The following is an 18,915-nucleotide window of genomic DNA, read 5'->3' as shown; positions in this document are numbered from 1 at the left end:
CTCGCTGTCATCATCAGTTCTCTTTCTTTTCCCATGAATACGTTCTTGATTTACCAAAAATCGTCTCGCTACATTCACATCATTATCAGAATCAGAGTCAGCTACCGTTGTAGCTGCCCTAGTCACGTTCACACTCGAGACTTGTGCAATCGAGACTTGTACATCTTCCTCAGGGTCAACCCTCTCCATGTCAAAGAAGCCTTGACCGCCAAACGCGGCATCAAGGTCTACATTCTCCTCCGGTGACACAATAGGAGCAGCAGGTATAGCTTGAGGTGCTCCAGCCTGTTGTGGTGCCGGGTCCCGAAACTCGTCCCCACGAGCTGGCACATACTCCGGGTTGATCAAGTACCCAAATAGTGGAGTATGTCGAGGACGGAGCTCAGGTTTGCTCCTCGCACTGGAAGATCTGCATTGGGCGAAGATTCTTTTACTCACACTTTCTACATATCTGATTGGGCGGCGCTGAGGTAGCGTGGGAGCAACATGATTCAAGATCATTTGGAGAAATCTTGGATACATGAGAAATCTCTCACGCGCCACCGCTCTTCTTTGTCGATCTATCTCATAGAAGACCATCTGACTAAAGCTGTAACGCTTATTATAAGTCAGAGCAGTCATCGCCGACTGCATGGTCGCGCCCATCCCATCAGTGCCCGCCTTTCTCCCTGACATGCACACGATCATGACATGCATGAGAAAGCGCCACTGGTCAAGTAAGAATCCCTTCCTTCTCTGAGTATCTCCCAAGGGACCAGAATATCCCATTCTCAGAAACGCTCCATCACGAAATGGAGCCACAAAATCTGTCGGGTCATCCCTCGTCTCATCTCCAAACCGTAAAGCCGCCCGGATCTGTTCAGATGAGAACTGAACAATCTGATTGTTGACCGTTGCACGCATCACCGGGGGCTCGACTCGACAGTCATATTCCACGGTCTACCAAAAATCCTCGATGTTTGGCAAGGATATCGGCAGAGTTGTGGTAATCGCGTGGAATATACGCGAGCGGAGTAAGAACGTGATGATCTCGCGGAAATCATCAACACCACTCGCGTCCGGGTCTAATGTTATGTACATGTTATGACCCGGGAAAAACTGTCGCTGGTTATCTCCTCCATCATCACCACCTGCGCCTCCTGCTCCAGCTACAGCAGCCATTTCTGCAACAAACAGACTAAGTTAGATAAACGTCAAGGCAAATCACAAGTTCGCCTATTACCATGAGCGAAGTTGTGATTTATTATGTATAGGCGAAGTTAGAGGTGGGGCGAAGTTGGGAACAACTTCGCCTCAACTTGAACTTCGCCGGATAACAGTTAAGTAAAAAGGTCCAGGCGAAGTTAATGATAACTTCGCCTAACCACAACATCGCCTCAAATACTGTTACATAATAAATTATCAGGCGAAGTTAAACCTCAGGCGAAGTTACGGATAACTTCGCCTAAACTGTAACTTCGCCGAATATGAATCGGCAACAGATAGGTTTTCGAATCGACGTGTAGTTGGTGAATTTGGAGATTGAGGATCTCGTAAAACACGATTTTATGACGATCTAGACGTTCAAGTAGATTACGACCACGTAATAACAAGTTTGAAAATCGGGTGTTAAGGTTTCGAAATACGGGGTCGTGAATCGGGTCGAAACGACCGATGATTCACGGCAATAACATTGATTATACGATACTATAAACCTACATACCTTTAGATCGAGTTAGAACTGAGAAAGTGTAACACAGATGAATCGAGATCGATAAGTTCGCTTAGGGTTTATGAAATAAGTTCGCTGGGTTTTGAAATAATGAACAGTTTGACCATTGAAATTTCTTTATATAGGGTCAAAATTATACAGGCGAAGTTATGGATAACTTCGCCTATTGCAGGCGAAGTTATGGATAACTTCGTCGGTATTAAAATTTTCAAAACAAACCCTATAATTTGAACAATTTGCAATTAAGTTTGAAAACATCCTTTAAAGAGTTAAATGATACGATCAAGACCAAGTAACCAGGTATAAAATCAAACAATTACATAAGTAGAAAAATATTTTAACGATAAAGAACACGGGATCAAATTTCAGTCTCGACAGGGACTACTACGTTTTAGAAAAGATCCGAACAGGAATCATACTAATTAAGTGACTGTCACACAGATCCGTGTTCAGCTGTATTATGACATAAAGAAACAGGTTGTAAGCAGGTAAATAACTTAAAATGGTTTTCATCGTTTCTGTGATACGGGTTAGGTTCAATTAAGCTCAAAACTTAAATGGGCAACAACTCAGAGATTATGATGCCTCCTATCTATTCTCACAGCGTATTTGGCTTTCCCCAAGTCACCCCGAGTTGACCTCGACCCGTAGTGTCTGATTAAATAGTAATTACTCTTCGATCTTCAGACTCTTCTTCCCGTTATCTATCTTGCATCTTGATTGAGAAGTCTTATCATTATGAACTCTAGAATGTCTCAATAACACACACACATTTTTTTTTTAAGTATTTACACAACTTCAGAAAAACTACTGCAAGTCCCGAATCTGGATCACTGCAGTATCTTGACACGCTATCTTCACGGGAATCAGAACACTCACGGGCTCGTGTATGACTGGGTAATCGCTTTTCTGCCTATCATTCGGAAAGATATATATGGAGACATACACAACTCTTAAGGAGTTTCCACGTAAAATCGAGTAGATTTAGTTAGTATCACTTCTACTTTTACGCACCATAAAAAGATTACCATGACATACAATGACTGTTCTAAAGTCTTTTAGGCCTAATAACTTCACTAGTTAAGCACACAGAATCAGTATATCTATCACTTTCCAGGTTGGATCAATTTTATGTTAAACATAGTAAAGGAACTTCTTACGAAGTAGTAGACTTGAAAGTTAATTTCATCTCCCGGGAAAAAAAAATTTTAAGTTCTATCGCCCCGATCAAGTCAAAGTCTTCAGGTAAACGGCTATCCTGAAGATCCAATGGATCAGCTGGACCGACCACATACGAGTATGTGTCCTTCTAACTAAGTTTGAACGACTAATTTTCAGCGAAAGAATAAAGACACATCATAAACCGCCCCGGTCACTTTCAGTCATCTGGTTAATGGCTATCCTCAGAGTCTACACGTAGAAATGAGGACCAAACATATCCGAAGATATGTCCTTCAAACTGAGGCAACCGACATAATTCTAAGCGATAGTGATGGTTTATTTATTTATTTATTTATTTATTTTTAAACAAAGTCACAAAACACGGTTACTCGGGATTGATCATCCCATTCAGCTCAACAAGGTTTTGAAAACGATTTTTGTCAAACGCTTTAGTAAACAAGTCAGCGAAATTATCTAACGTATCAACCTTTTCGAGCACAATCAGTTTCTTCTCAGCACAATCCCGTATAAAATGATGACGGATGTCAATGTGTTTAGTTTTACTGTGCTTTACGGGATTGTTAGTTACTGAGATAGTAGCAGTGTTATCAATGCAAATAGGAGTATGAGTGAAATTCAGCCAATATTGCGCAACTGTTGTTGAATCCAAAGAAGCTGGGAGCAGCAGTTGGATGCTGCCATGTATTCTGCTTCACAGGTTGAAATGGCGACTGAGGTCTGCTTCTTGCATTGCCATGACACTAATCTGCCTCCAAGAAACTGACAACCACCTGTTGTTGACTTCCGACTCTGATTGCATCCTCCATAATCAGAATCTGTGTAGGCGACCAACTCCAAGTCTCCTCCTATCGTGTACCACAACCCCAGCTTAGGTTTGCCTTTGAGATAGCGCAATATCCTCTTCGCACCCTTCAAGTGAGATTCCTTTGGGTTTGCCTGAAAGCGTGCACAAAGACAAACTGCAAACATAATATCATGTCTAGAAGCAGTTAAGTACATTAAAGAACATATTATTGCCCGATATTGGGTTGGGTCCACGTCTGCATCGTTGTCTGAATCAGCACCCAATTTATGGTTGACGCAGACTGGAGTATCAAATGGAGTGATGTCCTCCATCTTGAAGCATTTGAGAACATCATGAACATACTTAGTCTGATGAATGAACATCCCATCTTTCTTCTGATCAACCTGCAGTCCTAAAAAGAAAGTTAGTTCACCCATAGCACTTATTTTAAATCTCTTTTTCATGACGGCCTCAAACTCCTGACACATGGCGACTTTTGATGCAGCAAAGATGATGTCGTCCATGTAGACTTGCACCAGAAGAAAGTCGCTCCCTTTTCTCTTAAAGAACAATGTGCTATCAATCTTTCCCCTTTCAAACTCATTCTCAAGCAAGTAATCGGATAGTGTTGAATACCAGGCACGAGGGGCCTGATGTAGCCCATACAGTGCTTTACTTAGCTTGTATACGTGATCAGGAAAGTCTGGGTCAGGAAAACCCGGAGGTTGCTCAACGTACACAACCTCATCGACTTTGCCGTTCAGGAACGCACTCTTCACGTCTAACTGAAATACCTTCATCTCCTTGTGTGCAGCAAATGCCAAAAAACAATCGAATGGCTTCCAATCTCGCCACATGAGCAAACACCTCATTGTAATCGATCCCCTCTTGCTGATTAAAACCTTTTACCACCAGCCTCGCCTTGTTCCTGATAATAATCCCTTTCTCATCTCTCTTGCATTTGAAAACCCATTTGGTGCCAATCGCATGCACATTCTTCGGTTTTGCAACCAAATTCCATACCTCCATCTTCTTGAACTGGGCTAACTCTTCTTGTCTCACATATGGTGGGACATACGGGTTTAGTGGAGAATTCTTTTCAGTTGTTTTATTTTTCTCTCCACATTTTGGTAACACTGCCTCTTGATTTGTCTCACTAGACTCGGATGACTTGTCCGAATTTGATGAGACATGTCTAGGAGCAGAAATCTTAACACTTGAAACAGGCTTACTTGTTTCGCCTTTACTAACTTCTGGTTCTTTAATAGTAACCTTAACCGGAACTGTCTGACCAAAGTCAACATCAACAGATTTCTGATTACTAGGATCATAAGTGTAATTATGATTGTACGGTGGTGGAACTTCATGATATCCAATTCCTCCCCTTTTAACTCGGGAACCTTGATCACTAACGAGGTGATCAAGTATAGCGGAGGAATTTCTAAATTGCTCAAGTTTCCTGTGTAGTTCCACCACTTTCACCTGGTGATCAGCTATCTGTTTATCCCTTTCAGCTATTAGTTTGGTTTTCTCTTCTAACACTTCATAGCTAAGATCAATTACTTGAATTTTTTCAGCTAGATTTGCTTTAAGACTCCTAATATCTTTCTCACTAGCTTTTATTTTTACTTTATAACTGTTTTCTCTAGCTTTAGTGAAATGATGATCTTCTTTTAATGTTTTAAATTGAGCATCCAAGCTAACAAACTGATCAGTTATAGTTGTCAATTGTTCAGACAGATTTTCACATTTAGTACAAGGGAGTTTAGTACTTACCTCGGAGAGCTGATCTGTCACATCGGCCATGAAAGCTTGATTTTCTCCAGTCACCTTCTCACTTTCTGCAGTTTCGATGTTCGCCAAATTAGCCTGTTCAAACACTTCCTCAACATGCAGATTCCAGTTGTACTCCCCGTTCTGTCTGGATATCATGGCTCTATTCTCATTACCACTCCCACTCTGCTGTGTAGACCTGTTCTGACTACGTTCTACACGTTCATTTGTGCACTCCTTCGCAAAGTGGCCATTCTGTTGACAGTTGTAACACCTAACCTTTGACTTATCAAACCCTGGTCTTTCACCCACAAACTTCCTACCAGTCTTCTTCATAAACCGTTTAACCCTTCTCACAATCATTGCCATCTGCCACTGCAGATCCATCTCTTCCAGATCATCAGCGTCGATCTGATCATAGTCTTCGTCTAACGTTGCAGGATCAACAATATTACCTTGAATGTAATTTTCATACGAAGCAATGAAAGATGCATAGAGAGCAAACTGCTGTTCATCAGATTTAACACTCATGGGCATCTTAGAGTAGTTGTTGTTCGAAACACTTGGGGAAAAACTACTCTTGGTTGCTTGAGGTTTAGAAGCATTTGATCCACCAGCTACAAAACACACATCACCATTCATGTTGAGAGATACATGACCTTCATGTGTTGAGTTAGCGCCCGAGTCTCCTTTTGAGTAGTAAGCAGACGATTCAGACTTCGAACTTGAACTTGAGTTATCTTTTGCACCATACATTCCTGGATCCTGAACCTGATCAGTTGGTGTCTCTTTTCGAACCATGTTAAGTTCAAACGTTTGTAGTTTGTTGACTGCTGTTTCCAAGTCATAGTCGGCAAACTCTTTGTCTTCCCTCATCAACACAGTGTACATCTCCCATTTCGGTGGGAGAGCATCAAGAAGCTTTTCAACGATCTCCTCTTCTTTGTAAGCAATGGAATAATTGCTTAGTTCGGTCATCAGATGATAATATCTCGTGATGATATCATCAAGTGATTCATTCTTCAGATACTTGAACACCGAGAATTGGGTTTTGATAAGTTTAATCTTTGATGCGCGAATCCCCACATTACCCTCAAAGCGGTTTTCAAGTGCTTCCCATAGCTCTCTAGCAGTTTTGTACTTCCTGAAGGTGTGAAGAATCTCTTGTGGAAGAGCCATTGTTATCGCTGCATGAGCTTTGCTTTCAGCCTCATACATTTTCTTTTCTTCTTCTTCCATCTTGTTGTATTTCTTAATCTGATCACGACCCTCATACTCAGCAGTTGGTGGAATGTAACCATCTTGTATGCACACCCACATTTTAGCATCTTGGTACTTAACATATTGTTCAAACCGATCCTTCCATGCTACAAAATCAGTTCCCTTAAGCATCTTCGGTGCCTTTGTAGCTGAACCCGCTTCCACTTCCATCTTCACCAGTTCAGTAATATTTATTGAAGTCATCTTTCACGAAACACAAAGAAACTCGAAAAATAAAAATTTTATTCTTAACAGTACTGTAGGCGAATTTGTGGATAACTTCGCTTAAGTCTTAACTTCGCTGGAATTCTGAACTTCGCTCCCCTTGTTAAATTCGCCTGATTCGGCGAAGTTGTAGATAACTTCGCTTGAGATAAGCGAACTTGTGAAGTAGGTGAAGTTGTGGGTAACTTCGCTTGAGATAAGCGAACTTGAAAGGTATGCGAAGTTGTGGATAACTTTGCTTAACCTTATATCTTCGCCGAAACCCTACGAACAGTAGCGGCAACTTCGCCTGATGAACACGATGGTTTTGCAGGTTTGATTTCTGGGTTTTGCGAGGTATGCGAAGGTGTTATGGGTTGTTTATGATGGTGGGAGTGAGTAGGACACAAAAACTCGGTAAACTCGTCCCGCGAATAGTCAAACGGAACGATTTCTACACCCGCGTGATAATCTCGAACCACACAATCACGAGCAAAAGCTCTGATACCAATTGTAGGTTCCCAGCCGGATCTACACGGAATATCTCGTTCTACGTAGGTGCGGAATCCCTACGTAATACGTTACGAGCGTAGAAGACGATATACGTTAACACAATCGAACACACAATACAATAAGCAAAGACTCGTTATATTGCAACCGTAAACACGTGATATCAATCACAAACACTGGACTCGTAAACTCGATACAATGATAACTCTATCAATACTTGTTCAACACAGCCGTAACCTAATGCTATATAACCACGACAACTTCGCCTGGCATGTTCAGGCGAAGTTGTCACTAACTTCGCTTATCTAACAAGTTCGCCTATATCAGCGAACTTGTTAGCTAACTTCGCTTAATACAAATACAAAACATTACTAACTCGATTACAGACACTAGACACTGAACTACTGACATCATGTACCAACAGATGCCTGCGGGCTTCCAGTTTAAATAAGTGGCTTGTCACCTGAATAAAGAAACGTGTTTTGTAAATTAGGGTTTATCCCTATAAAACTTATGTTTGCATAAAAATGGGTTTTTATCCCAGTTTATGAAATAAGAATTATGGTATTTTTATAACTCTGATTAATTTTCCTAACTACGATTCTGATGAAATATTCCGCTGTAATAAACATCGATACCACCACTCAACGTTCGCGGCTCCCCTCCCGGGGTATATGGGTCGGGGGCTGTGACACGATTAATGAAGTACGTTAACCTAATGCATCAACATCAAGCCCAAGTGAGGTAGCAAAAAATATTGAGAAGCCTACCAAAGTAAACACTAAGCCTAAACCAGTTAAGATGAAACGTAAAGGGAGAGACTCATTGGGAGCTTGAATGCTTAAAGACCATTTAACTCAAAGTAACATGAATCAACAACGTGCTCTAGAAATATTAGAATCATATTCTTCCAAACTTAGTCAAAGTACTAAGTTTAGTATTGAAGCTGCTATAGGTGTGCTTAACCAGATGGTAGATGCAGGATTAATGAGAGAAGATGAGGAGTTGTGGTTCTTTGCAATGGATTTATTTAAAGATCCTGTTAAAAGAGAAATGTTTATAAATATGTGACATGATGATAGTAGGTTAGCGTGGCTGCAACGAAAGCAAAGGCTCACCGACTAAAGTTATTCTTTGAGGACATGTTATGAATGCATTATTGTTTCTATTTATTTGAACTTTACTGCTTTTGGATTGACTTATTGTTTTTTTACCTTGATGTTTTAGTGCCATGACTATGGAAGTTATTTGATATATTTTCATTTTAATTTATATTTATTCGAGAATACTATTTATGTCTTTATATGTTAAGCTATATATGCTTTTATATTTTAGCTATTTACGTGTTTATATATTAAGCTGATATTGAATTTATTATCAGGGTTATTATGGATAATGAAACAAGCAAGAAGAAGCACAAATTACATTGTTATAACTTTTTGTTGGATTCAACTTATACAAGTGATCTAGTTGCTGCATACTATTATAAGCATATATACAAGGAACCATGCATGACATCATCACAAACAGGGCAGGCTTGGATAATGGAAGTTTTAAATGGCAATCCTATACGATGTGTAAATGCATTCAGAATGCATCCAAACGTGTTTATGAAATTATGTAGAGAGATTGAATCAAACTATGGATTGCAGTCGAGTGATAGAATGTCAACTTGTGAGAAGGTGGGGATATTTCTGTATACATTGGCATTGGGATTATCTAACAGTGATGTTGGGGAGCGTTTTCAACGTTCTGGGGAGACTATTAGTAGAGCATTTCATGAAGTTCTAGAGGCAATAGCTGGTAGAGATAAAGGTTTTCAAGGTCTAGCACGCGACATTATAAGACCAAAAGATCTAACTTTTCAATTTGTGCCACCTCAAATATTGAACGACAAAAGATACATGCCGTATTTCAAGGTATTAAATTGATTAATGTGATTTATGCTTGTGTATTTTGTTATTTAACTAATTTCAAATTATATTTAGGATTGTATTGGATGTATTGATGGTACACACATAGGGGCCTGCATCCCAGAGAGTCAACAACTACCTTATATTGGTAGAAAAGGGGTACCAACTTTCAACGTAATGGCAACATGTGATTTTGATATGTGTTTCACATTCGTATCGATCGGATGGGAGGGTTCAGCACATGACACACGTGTTTTCATTAACGCGACCCAAGATTGTAAATTCAACTTCCCACACCCACCTGAAGGTAATATTTATAATTTTTTTACACATGTATTTGGAACTGTTTCATGTTACTTTTAATAAATTCCAACGTCTTTTGTTTTTTAACTCCTTTATCGGGTAGATATTATTTGGTTGATAAAGGATATCCAGGCAGAAAAGGGTACCTTGTTCCATATTCTAAGACAAGATACCATTAATCTCAATTTCAAAGGGAGCCCCCGAATAATATGCAAGAAGCTTTCAACCGATCACATTCATCTTTACGAAGTTATATTGAGAGGTCATTTGGAATTTTGAAGAAACAATTTAAGATACTTGGTACAATGCCAAATATAGCATGCAAACACAAATTGATGTTATCATGGCTACATTTGCATTGCATAACTATATACGTAATTCTCAAGAAGATATCATGTTTACTACAATGGAGCAACATCCAAACTACATACCACAAGATGAACTTCATGATGTTAGTAACCATGACACAAGCACCAGCAGTCTATTTGAAGGAACAAAGAATGAGATGAAACATGTTCGCAACAATATTGCTACTTTGATATGGAATGCACGACAATAATGTTTTAATAATATTATATTTTATTCTTGATTGTTTGCCAATGACTATGTTTTATTTAATAGAAAATGACCATGCTTTATTTATTTGAGAAAAGCCTTATACATACATACACACACACACACACACGTGTGTGTGTGTGTGTGATTACGTTTACCATTATGTTTTTTATTTATGTCCATTTTGATCATTTTATACATTTTATTAAAAGCTCCAGCTACTCTGCCAAACACCTAAATATATAAAAGCTACAGTTACCAGCTTCCAGCCACCAGCTATTTTTGCCAAACATACCCTAAGTCCATTGAATGATTTATGCCAATGGAAAAATTCGACACTTTACTACTAATGTATGTTATACGTTCATAGAACCGCTGGACCAGAGATGCTAACAGAAGCCAGATTGTCTCTAGCTAATTATCCGATTCTGATGGTCCGAGTGACCAACTTCAACAGAGTGAGTGACTGACCTCAAGTAATAATTAAATAACCGACGATTCTTTTTTAGCTTATTGTGATTACAATAATCTAAATTATATATGAGTTATTAAGTTTGTATTTTCAAGCTTGGTTTTTTTAACATATCTCATACCTTGAATTTTTTTTCTTTTATTTTATTCTTGGGCGGCCTGACACCATACTTATAGCTTGCATAAACATCTTACAAATATTATAAACGATTTATTTTAAAGACTTGATGATTAAATTAGAATTAACTAAAATGATGTTTAATTAAAAAAATAAAATAAAATAAAATAGAATACCCTTAAATGTGCTTTAACAGAGTCGAAATGGTATGATTACTAGCACGGAAATTCATGGATCGGGTCACCTTCATTCCTGACTGCACAAAGCACGGAGTAGACACCTTCTGTACCCACCAAAAAGCTGATCCTTCGCATCACGATATTCATTTTTTATTTTTTTAGGAAAAAGATGAAATTCATTTTTTAATAACTGTCATATATAATACGTTTTACTTTATGATACTTACTTTCCACAACTTATAAAACAGAAAATTTGAAACAGTTGGCCATTGTATTTGGTATTTGAGACATTGATAACATGCGTAAAATTAATGTTCGCTTTCTTGATTTAAAAAGGAGCAACATAACCTAAAAGGGAGTCAAATAAAGAAGCATAACATAGCTTTAGGTAAACCCGTCTTTCGGTTACATATGGATTAAAAATAAGTCCAAGTTTAGGTCCTTGTCTTGAATTGATTGGGATAATTTCGATTTCTAATTATTGTTTGTTTGTTTGGCTTCTAACGTCTTGCTAGCTTGTGCCGTTGTTTAATTAAAGTCGTTGTTTCGAAAAAAAAAAGTTAATTAAACAGCCAAACACTAATTGCTTCATCAAAAAGAGCATCAAATGACGAATTGCAACTCAAATTTAGGTAGACAATGGAACTCTATTTATCATGTCAAAAAGAAATTCTAGTCTCATGACGTGTTCATCATTTCTTATATACAGCATATATATGTTAGATAACATTTGTTCATTCTTACAATAATGTTTGATCAATTTGTGATATGCTCGATTAGCTATGTTGTGTAGAATACCGATGCCTTTCGAAAAGCAAAAATATAATTAATCTACCGGTTTCATTTTAACCCAAATACACATTGTTATGAAGCATGTCAACGCAACATTAAAGCTATGACACACCTTTAATTACACGATTAAAAGGAATTCATTTAAATTATATATAACAGACATAGAAGTTGTTATGTAGCAACATGAACTTTTAACTATGACACACACGCATACACACACACATATATATATATATGTGTGTGTGTGTGTGAAGTGAGTTGATTGTTAGTTATATAGTAAGTATATATATACATAAAGGATTTTTTAACTTGTATAGACATTCTTATGAAGCAAGTGAAGTAGTTTACACTATACACCTGAAAAATCTTTACAAGCAATCGATAATTACAATTATTTTATAAAATAACTAGTAAACAAGTAAATCTGATATATTATATTTATAATATATTAAAAATAAATAAATTTTGACCTAACCTATAGGCTATAACAGGTAACATTAGTTTTGAAATTCGTATTTAAAAGGTTATATAATTAAATAATAATTATTAATTGATAGTGTGACCATATGAAAAATATACTTGGGGAAATCCATTAAAAAAGGAGCCTATCTCTTTTCTTTTCTTTTTTTTCTTTACAAAAACACATTCAAACGTTACATGTTTTTGTAAATAATGTTAAATCAGGTTTTTTGGTTACGTTGCATATGCTTTAATCTTATAATTCATTTCAAAATAATGATTAGGATGAAGAAAAAATGTGATTCATGTCTAGTTATCATCTTTGGTAATGCAATTATGGCAGGTGAAAAAGTAAAAAGAATATCTAAAAGTATTCATTAAAAAAAACTGAAAATAAAGGTAAAAAGGTAAAAAGAATGTGTAAATGTTCATTAAAAAAATCTGAAAATAAAGATATGAGTCACGTGATATTGATTTCTCTCTCATTAACCAGAGTTCTATATAAACCCATGTTTCCCCACCATCTCTTTCCACCCTCAAACCTCCGATATTCATCACCATCAAATTTTCTTCACCTTCTTCCAGTGTTTGCATCAATGGCTACTGCTCAGGTATCTTAATTTCTCTTTTTAGTTAAACATCATCCATTGTCACATAAAATAATAAAAATGCAAGAGGAAACCTTAAGGCAAAGGGCCTTCCCAGAGAAATCAAAGTTTAATGGATTTAACAAACAAATTAGTAATAGTATGTTATCTTAAATCATATATGCAGGTTGTATCAGCAACACCGGCATTGCATGATGAGAAAGTAGAGGATCAACCGATCAAGGAAACCGGAGACGATCAAGAAACAACTGAAACAAAACCACAAGAAGAGCCTGTTGACACCACTGTTGCTGCTCCTGAACCGGAAGTTGTTGCACCTGAACCGGAAACCGAACCAAAATCCGAACCGGAAGCCCTTGCAGCCGAGGTTGAAACCAAAGTGGTTGTGAAAGACGAAGAAGTGGAAGGTAAGGATATCCCTGTGGATCAGCCTGCAAAGGTGGCACCTGAGCCTACTGTGGAGAAAGAGGCTAAAGTCGAATCAGAAGGTGAACCGGTTGACCCCGAACCGGTAACCGAGCCAACCGAGGTGGCAAAGGCTGAAGTTGAAGCTGAACCAGCAGAAGTGGAGGGTGAGAAGAAAGAAGAAGGCCATGTTGCGGCTGAGTAGATCACATGAAGTGGTGCATGCTGCTTCTTGTTGATTTGGTTATTTTATTTTAGTTTGAATTAAAAGTTTGTGAAATTCCGGGTGGGACTGTTATTGTGTAGTTAAAGGCAGGTTTGGCCACGTGGTAAGCATGGGTTGGGTAGAAACTAGTGTTTTATGTAAGGGATCGAACATGCTGGTCAGGGTTTGCTGGTAATAAACTCCCAGCCTGGATTAGTTTGATTTTCATGAATAAAGTGTATATGTTGATGTTATTATAATTATAAAGGTGTCTTGTTTGTTTGTAATTATGATTTCTTTTATCGATTAACAAGGGCTGACGCTTGAAGGCTCGGGTAAGGGGTGCCTTCATATGCTACATAATATCCTTATAAATTTTTAAAAACCTTTATTTCATCTTCATCTCTAAATATTCTTATAATTCTTAGTTTTCACATCATCACTTACACACTACACATAACATTATAAGAATTTTCTTGTATTTAATTTGTGCCCACCTCTATGCAAAAACAACAAAAAACAAAGGCTCTTGTAAAAAGAATTGGATCTAAGGGCATAATTCTCCAACGACAAGGACATGTAAGTTATGAATGCATTAGAGATAGTGTAAAACATCCTATGGAGATCAAATCTATGTCGGTCTTTCCCAACTCTAAGAACGAATGCCCACACGGTTTTCGATCAAAAAAACCCCAATTAAAACTTTAAACTCCACCAATTTAGTCAAATAGCTTGGTCTACAATCAAACCCAACTCATCTCAAACCTTCAAAAGACACCAAAACGAGGTAAGAACAATGGTTGAACCGTTTTAGCCTTCCTTTTAATTACAAAAAAGAAAAAATTAATTTTATCTTTTTAATTTAGCATTTAATTTTTATAACACCTTAAATGTCTTCTGTTTTTATAACGTTTTTTTAGGTTGAGGCCGAGTGACATAGAAAAAGGGAATGGGTGATTTGGGTTCTTTATTTTGTTTTTTTTTTTAATGAAAATGAAATGCTCATTTGAAATATGATGACATTTTTAACGTTTCTTCCCATTAATAAAACATTTTATGACAACGTATTTCATCATTTATTCATTTTATAGTGATTAACACATGAATTGCACTTAAAATATCAGTTAGGGAAAACATCAATTCAATCGGTTCATCTTATTTGTCTTTTGTTATTCAGCTCAATTAAAATAATATTTTTTTTAACTAAAATTAACCTCAAATGTTTAATTCAGGTTGATTAATTTGTTCCACAATTATCTTCATTTACTTAAACATGCAATTGCATCAAGGACAACAATGCGGCGTATTTATCCATCAGGTGGAGTTGAGCCCTCGTGTAAGCATCATTTACCTCGTTCAGACGTTCACATCGGTTGACATATACGGTTGTTAGAGGTTCTGAACATCCTGCATGTTAAATAATATTGTTAGCTTAGAAAGAAACATGTCTATTTGTTTGATTAAATTAAGGATACAAAATGTGTGAAGCGAATCTTACCCCGATAACTTCTTCAGGCAGTGGACGCTGGTCCCTTGAGCGGTCACAAAAGTTCTTGTACTCCTCTGCATGCATCCCTTAGATGGGTCGCTATGTGGCGAGTGGGCGCCGTACACTGCCGCGGGGCGCCGTTGGTGGGGGTGGGGAGGGGAGAGGCGCGGAAGGGATGGCCGGTGCGGAAGAGAGGGGGAGGGGCCCACTAACGGCTATTTGATCGTTTTAATTAAAAAAATCAAATTTATATTATATAGATATACACACACATATATATCATTCACTCAATCTCTACAAATATCTCATTCAGCTCTTTAAATTTTTTAAAACTTTCTCCAAAAATACGTCTTCCGAATCATTTTCGACACCCGACTACTACACCGATATCGACATATTTCAGATTTGGATTCAGAGGATGAAGCGATATTTAGTGCTATTCGAGAGGCTATCGGACTCTTAGTCAAGCTTTGCGAAAGCTCACAACCACGAACAAGACGACCTCGTCTTCAACGGGATCGTGTAGGTGCTCATGACCGGTTGATGAAATATTATTTTTCGCCGAACACGATTTTTGATTTGGAACGATTTCGGCGCCGTTTTCGGATGGGTCGCCAACTATTTTTACGAATAGTTGGTGATGTAGAACGCGATTATGAATTTTTCCAACGCGAGGACGCAAGAGGTAAACCGGGATTTTCTCCTATACAAAATGCACGGCGAAAATTCGTCAACTAGTGTACGAGACTTCGAGCGACGCCATGGAATAGTATTTACATATGTCGGAGACAGTGGGTTGTGAAGCGCTTCACACATTCTGCGAAGGTGAGTATTATTATTTTAATTAATTATTCAAAACCTTAATATTTTGAGTATAAATTTTATAAACTTTGTTAAAATTAAGTATTCCTCAACTATACCATAAAAAATATTTGAGGAGGCCAATTCAAAGTGACGTACAAAAAATATACGAAGTGTATCAACAAAGACACGGTTTTCCCAGGATGCTTGGTAGCCTCGATTGCACACACTGGGAATGGGAAGCCTGCCCAGTTGCTTGGCAAGGTCAATATCATTGGGGTGATCATGAAGGCCCAACAATTATGCTTGAGGCGGTGAATGATTTGATCTTTGGATACGACATGCGATTTTTGGGATGCCGGTGCAAACAATAATGTAGCTGTGATAAATGCGTCGTCTCCTATTTTTGACTGCCTTATAGACAGAGTTGCACCCGACACCTCGTTTTCCACGAATGATGTCAACTATGAATACAAATATTATCTAGTTGACGGTATTTATTCGGAGTGGGATACGTTGGTTCTTAGCTTTACGTGGCTGACTGACGATAAATGTCGGTATTTCAAGAAAAAAACGAATCGACCAGAAAGGACATCGAAAGGGCATTCAGGGTATTAAAGATACGTTGTTTATCATTAGACAACCGGCTCGTTTTTACCAAATGGATAAGTTAAGAAACATAATGTACACTTGGCATTATCTTGCATAATATGATATTGGAGGACTCATGTAGAGCAATTTGCCAAGACAAGTACAACGACGAGCCAGAGCGATCTCAACACTAAACAAAGATGAGAAAATTGCTAATTTATTAAGAACACAAAAAAGGGAAACGAATTTCAGCCTTCGATCGAATTTGGTTGAACATCTTTGGAGTAACAAGCAACATGACGGCGACGAAAAACAGTTGTACTTTTTTTTATTTTTCATTTATATGTTTTTATATTTAATTTACTTTGTTTTTTTTTATTATTTGTATTTTATATTATTATTGTATTATATATTGTTGTGTTGATTTTTTTGCTTTATGAAAAAAAAATGGGATTCGATGCCCCTCCCCACTAGGCATTATAGGTTGGGGTTTCGATGCCTGCAGCGCCCACGTAGCACTAACGTGGCACTATGAAGGGGCTTTAATGCTTCCCACCATAAAGACCAGTCGTATAGCATATGTACTCAACTAAACATGTTATAAATAGATGATGGTTATTGGTATTGATAAACTTACAAATATTTAGATGTTATAAATAATTATTCCCTTGCAATTTAACATCATGATAACCCCCTTCTTGAAACGGATAGTATTATATTAATTTATATCGCATGCCTCAACATCACATTTTGTAACATTTTAGAAAATCTCATATTTATTTTGGGTCAAAGGTGTAAATTTTGAAAGTTAAGAGATCAAAAATATTCTAAAGACAAGTAATGGGAAAGAAATGAAATAAGAAAAATAAGGCATCATATGTTAAAGAGATAAGGAAAAATCCATCCCACATAGAAAGAAGGAAGAAAATGGAAGTATTTTACATGGGCATAAATAAATAGGGAAACTTCATCCCACATGGATGTAGGAAAAGAAATGGAAGCACTTTATAAGGAAGGAAGTTTCCATAGTAATGTTCTTAAGTGGCTAACCACTCTCACTAGTCGTAGCAGAGGGTGCGAAACACTCGACGCGCACGCGCACACACGAACTCGGACTCGGACTCGAGCGATGGGCGTATTGTGGCGCTTTGATGGTGCATTTTGCACTTCGCACGCTTGCATCGCCGAGAGCCGCACGAAGGATAGTACAAGGACTAAAAATGAAAATATGAAATTCCTTCCTTCGCGCAACACGAAGGATTAGGCTTTAAGTCTTCGCACTACGCGAAAGACAAAATAGTTAAAATGACATAGTACAGCTTCGCGCTACGCGAATTATTCCTAAGCGCGACACGAAGTATCCATTCTGCATGTGTGACACGTGTGGACACGTGGCAACAGATGGTGACACATGGCATAACAGCGATGACTCAGCTAAATATAGTCGGTTCGCGCGACGCAAAGGGATCCTTCGCGTGACGTGAAGAAGTCTAAAATCAGCTATAAATAGAAGGGTTCACAACACATTCCAACTCACACCAAAATCACTCCACGTTCACACGTATAGCCTCGTTTTATGTGCCGGTTCTCGTAGTACGTGCCAAGCCCCAAGGTTCCGACACTTTAAGCTCTAGAACGTGATAGAGAGTAGAAGTGTTGCTCTATCAATCTTAGGCGTCTAACTCTGAATACCCGTGTGAGGTAGGGGTTCCGCTTAAGTATCATTTTATTATTATTATTATGGCTTAGACCATAGTCAGAGGTATAGCCCGAACCTTGATTACTGTAAATATGATGTACACAAAATTATACATCTTTTATACATCAAATACGCTCCAATCTTTGTTATTTCTTGGGAATTTTAGTTAGAATTGATACTTAACTTGTTTAATTTGAATTTCCAGGGATAAACGAGCTAATAAACGAGAAACGAGCACTTTCTAGAAGGAAAGGCAATGAAATAAACTGCCAGACGCTCAGCATGCCCAATGCTCAGGAAGACACATCCCTATGCCTAACGTGACATAAGCAAGATGTACTTTTGTCTGGTGACGTGGACAGACACGCCCCATGCTTCAATCAGGCACAACCCTATTCTACAGTCAGACACAACCCGATGCATAGGAAGACACAGCCTATTGCCTAACGTGACATAATCAAGATGTACTTTTGTCTGGTGACGTGGAAAGACACGCCACATGCTTCAATCAGGCACAACCCTATGCTACAGTCTGACACAGCCCTATGCTTGGTTAGGCACAACCCCATGCCTAATGACATGTGCAAGATGTACTATTTGTCTGGGGACATCACAAGGCACGACCCATGTTTTGATTTGGCATAGCCCTATGTCAAGTACACGCATGTGCTCCTTGATAGAGCACGTAATGGATCTAGACCTTACGATTACATCGATGATCTCGTTGATTATCCATACAATTAGGTTGATATTACTTTAGTGTGTACTGTGTTTTTTGGGAGGACAAATGGACAGAGTGACGAGAGAGAATCAAGGATAAATTATAACTGTTTTTGATAAAATAGATTACAGGGGTATATATAGGAAGATGACCCTATTCGTTAAACTTAACTTAACGAATAG

At 38.0% G+C, this 18,915-nt stretch overlaps 2 protein-coding genes across 2 annotated transcripts; both read left to right on the top strand.

The window, feature by feature from the left end:
• Window positions 1-8,291: 8,291 nt before the first annotated feature.
• LOC143557112 (uncharacterized) lies at window positions 8,292-10,199 on the top strand. Its single transcript, XM_077046263.1, has 4 exons — window positions 8,292-8,479; window positions 8,806-9,343; window positions 9,413-9,644; window positions 9,934-10,199. Exons 1-4 carry the CDS (start codon window positions 8,292-8,294, stop codon window positions 10,197-10,199), a joined length of 1,224 nt encoding a protein of 407 aa, XP_076902378.1.
• A 2,575-nt stretch (window positions 10,200-12,774) lies between these two features.
• Window positions 12,775-13,432, top strand: LOC143557111 (uncharacterized). The gene is made up of 2 exons (XM_077046262.1): window positions 12,775-12,825; window positions 12,989-13,432. Exons 1-2 carry the CDS (start codon window positions 12,811-12,813, stop codon window positions 13,430-13,432), a joined length of 459 nt encoding a protein of 152 aa, XP_076902377.1. The 5' UTR covers window positions 12,775-12,810.
• The last annotated feature ends 5,483 nt before the right edge of the window (window positions 13,433-18,915 follow it).

The sequence above is a fragment of the Bidens hawaiensis genome, unplaced genomic scaffold (assembly GCF_021521415.1).
Source record: "Bidens hawaiensis isolate Kalapana, Puna unplaced genomic scaffold, B.hawaiensis_p1.1 tig00018812_1, whole genome shotgun sequence".
In the NCBI taxonomy this organism is placed as follows: Eukaryota; Viridiplantae; Streptophyta; class Magnoliopsida; order Asterales; family Asteraceae; genus Bidens; species Bidens hawaiensis.
This window is presented reverse-complemented; position numbering and strand designations above follow the sequence as displayed.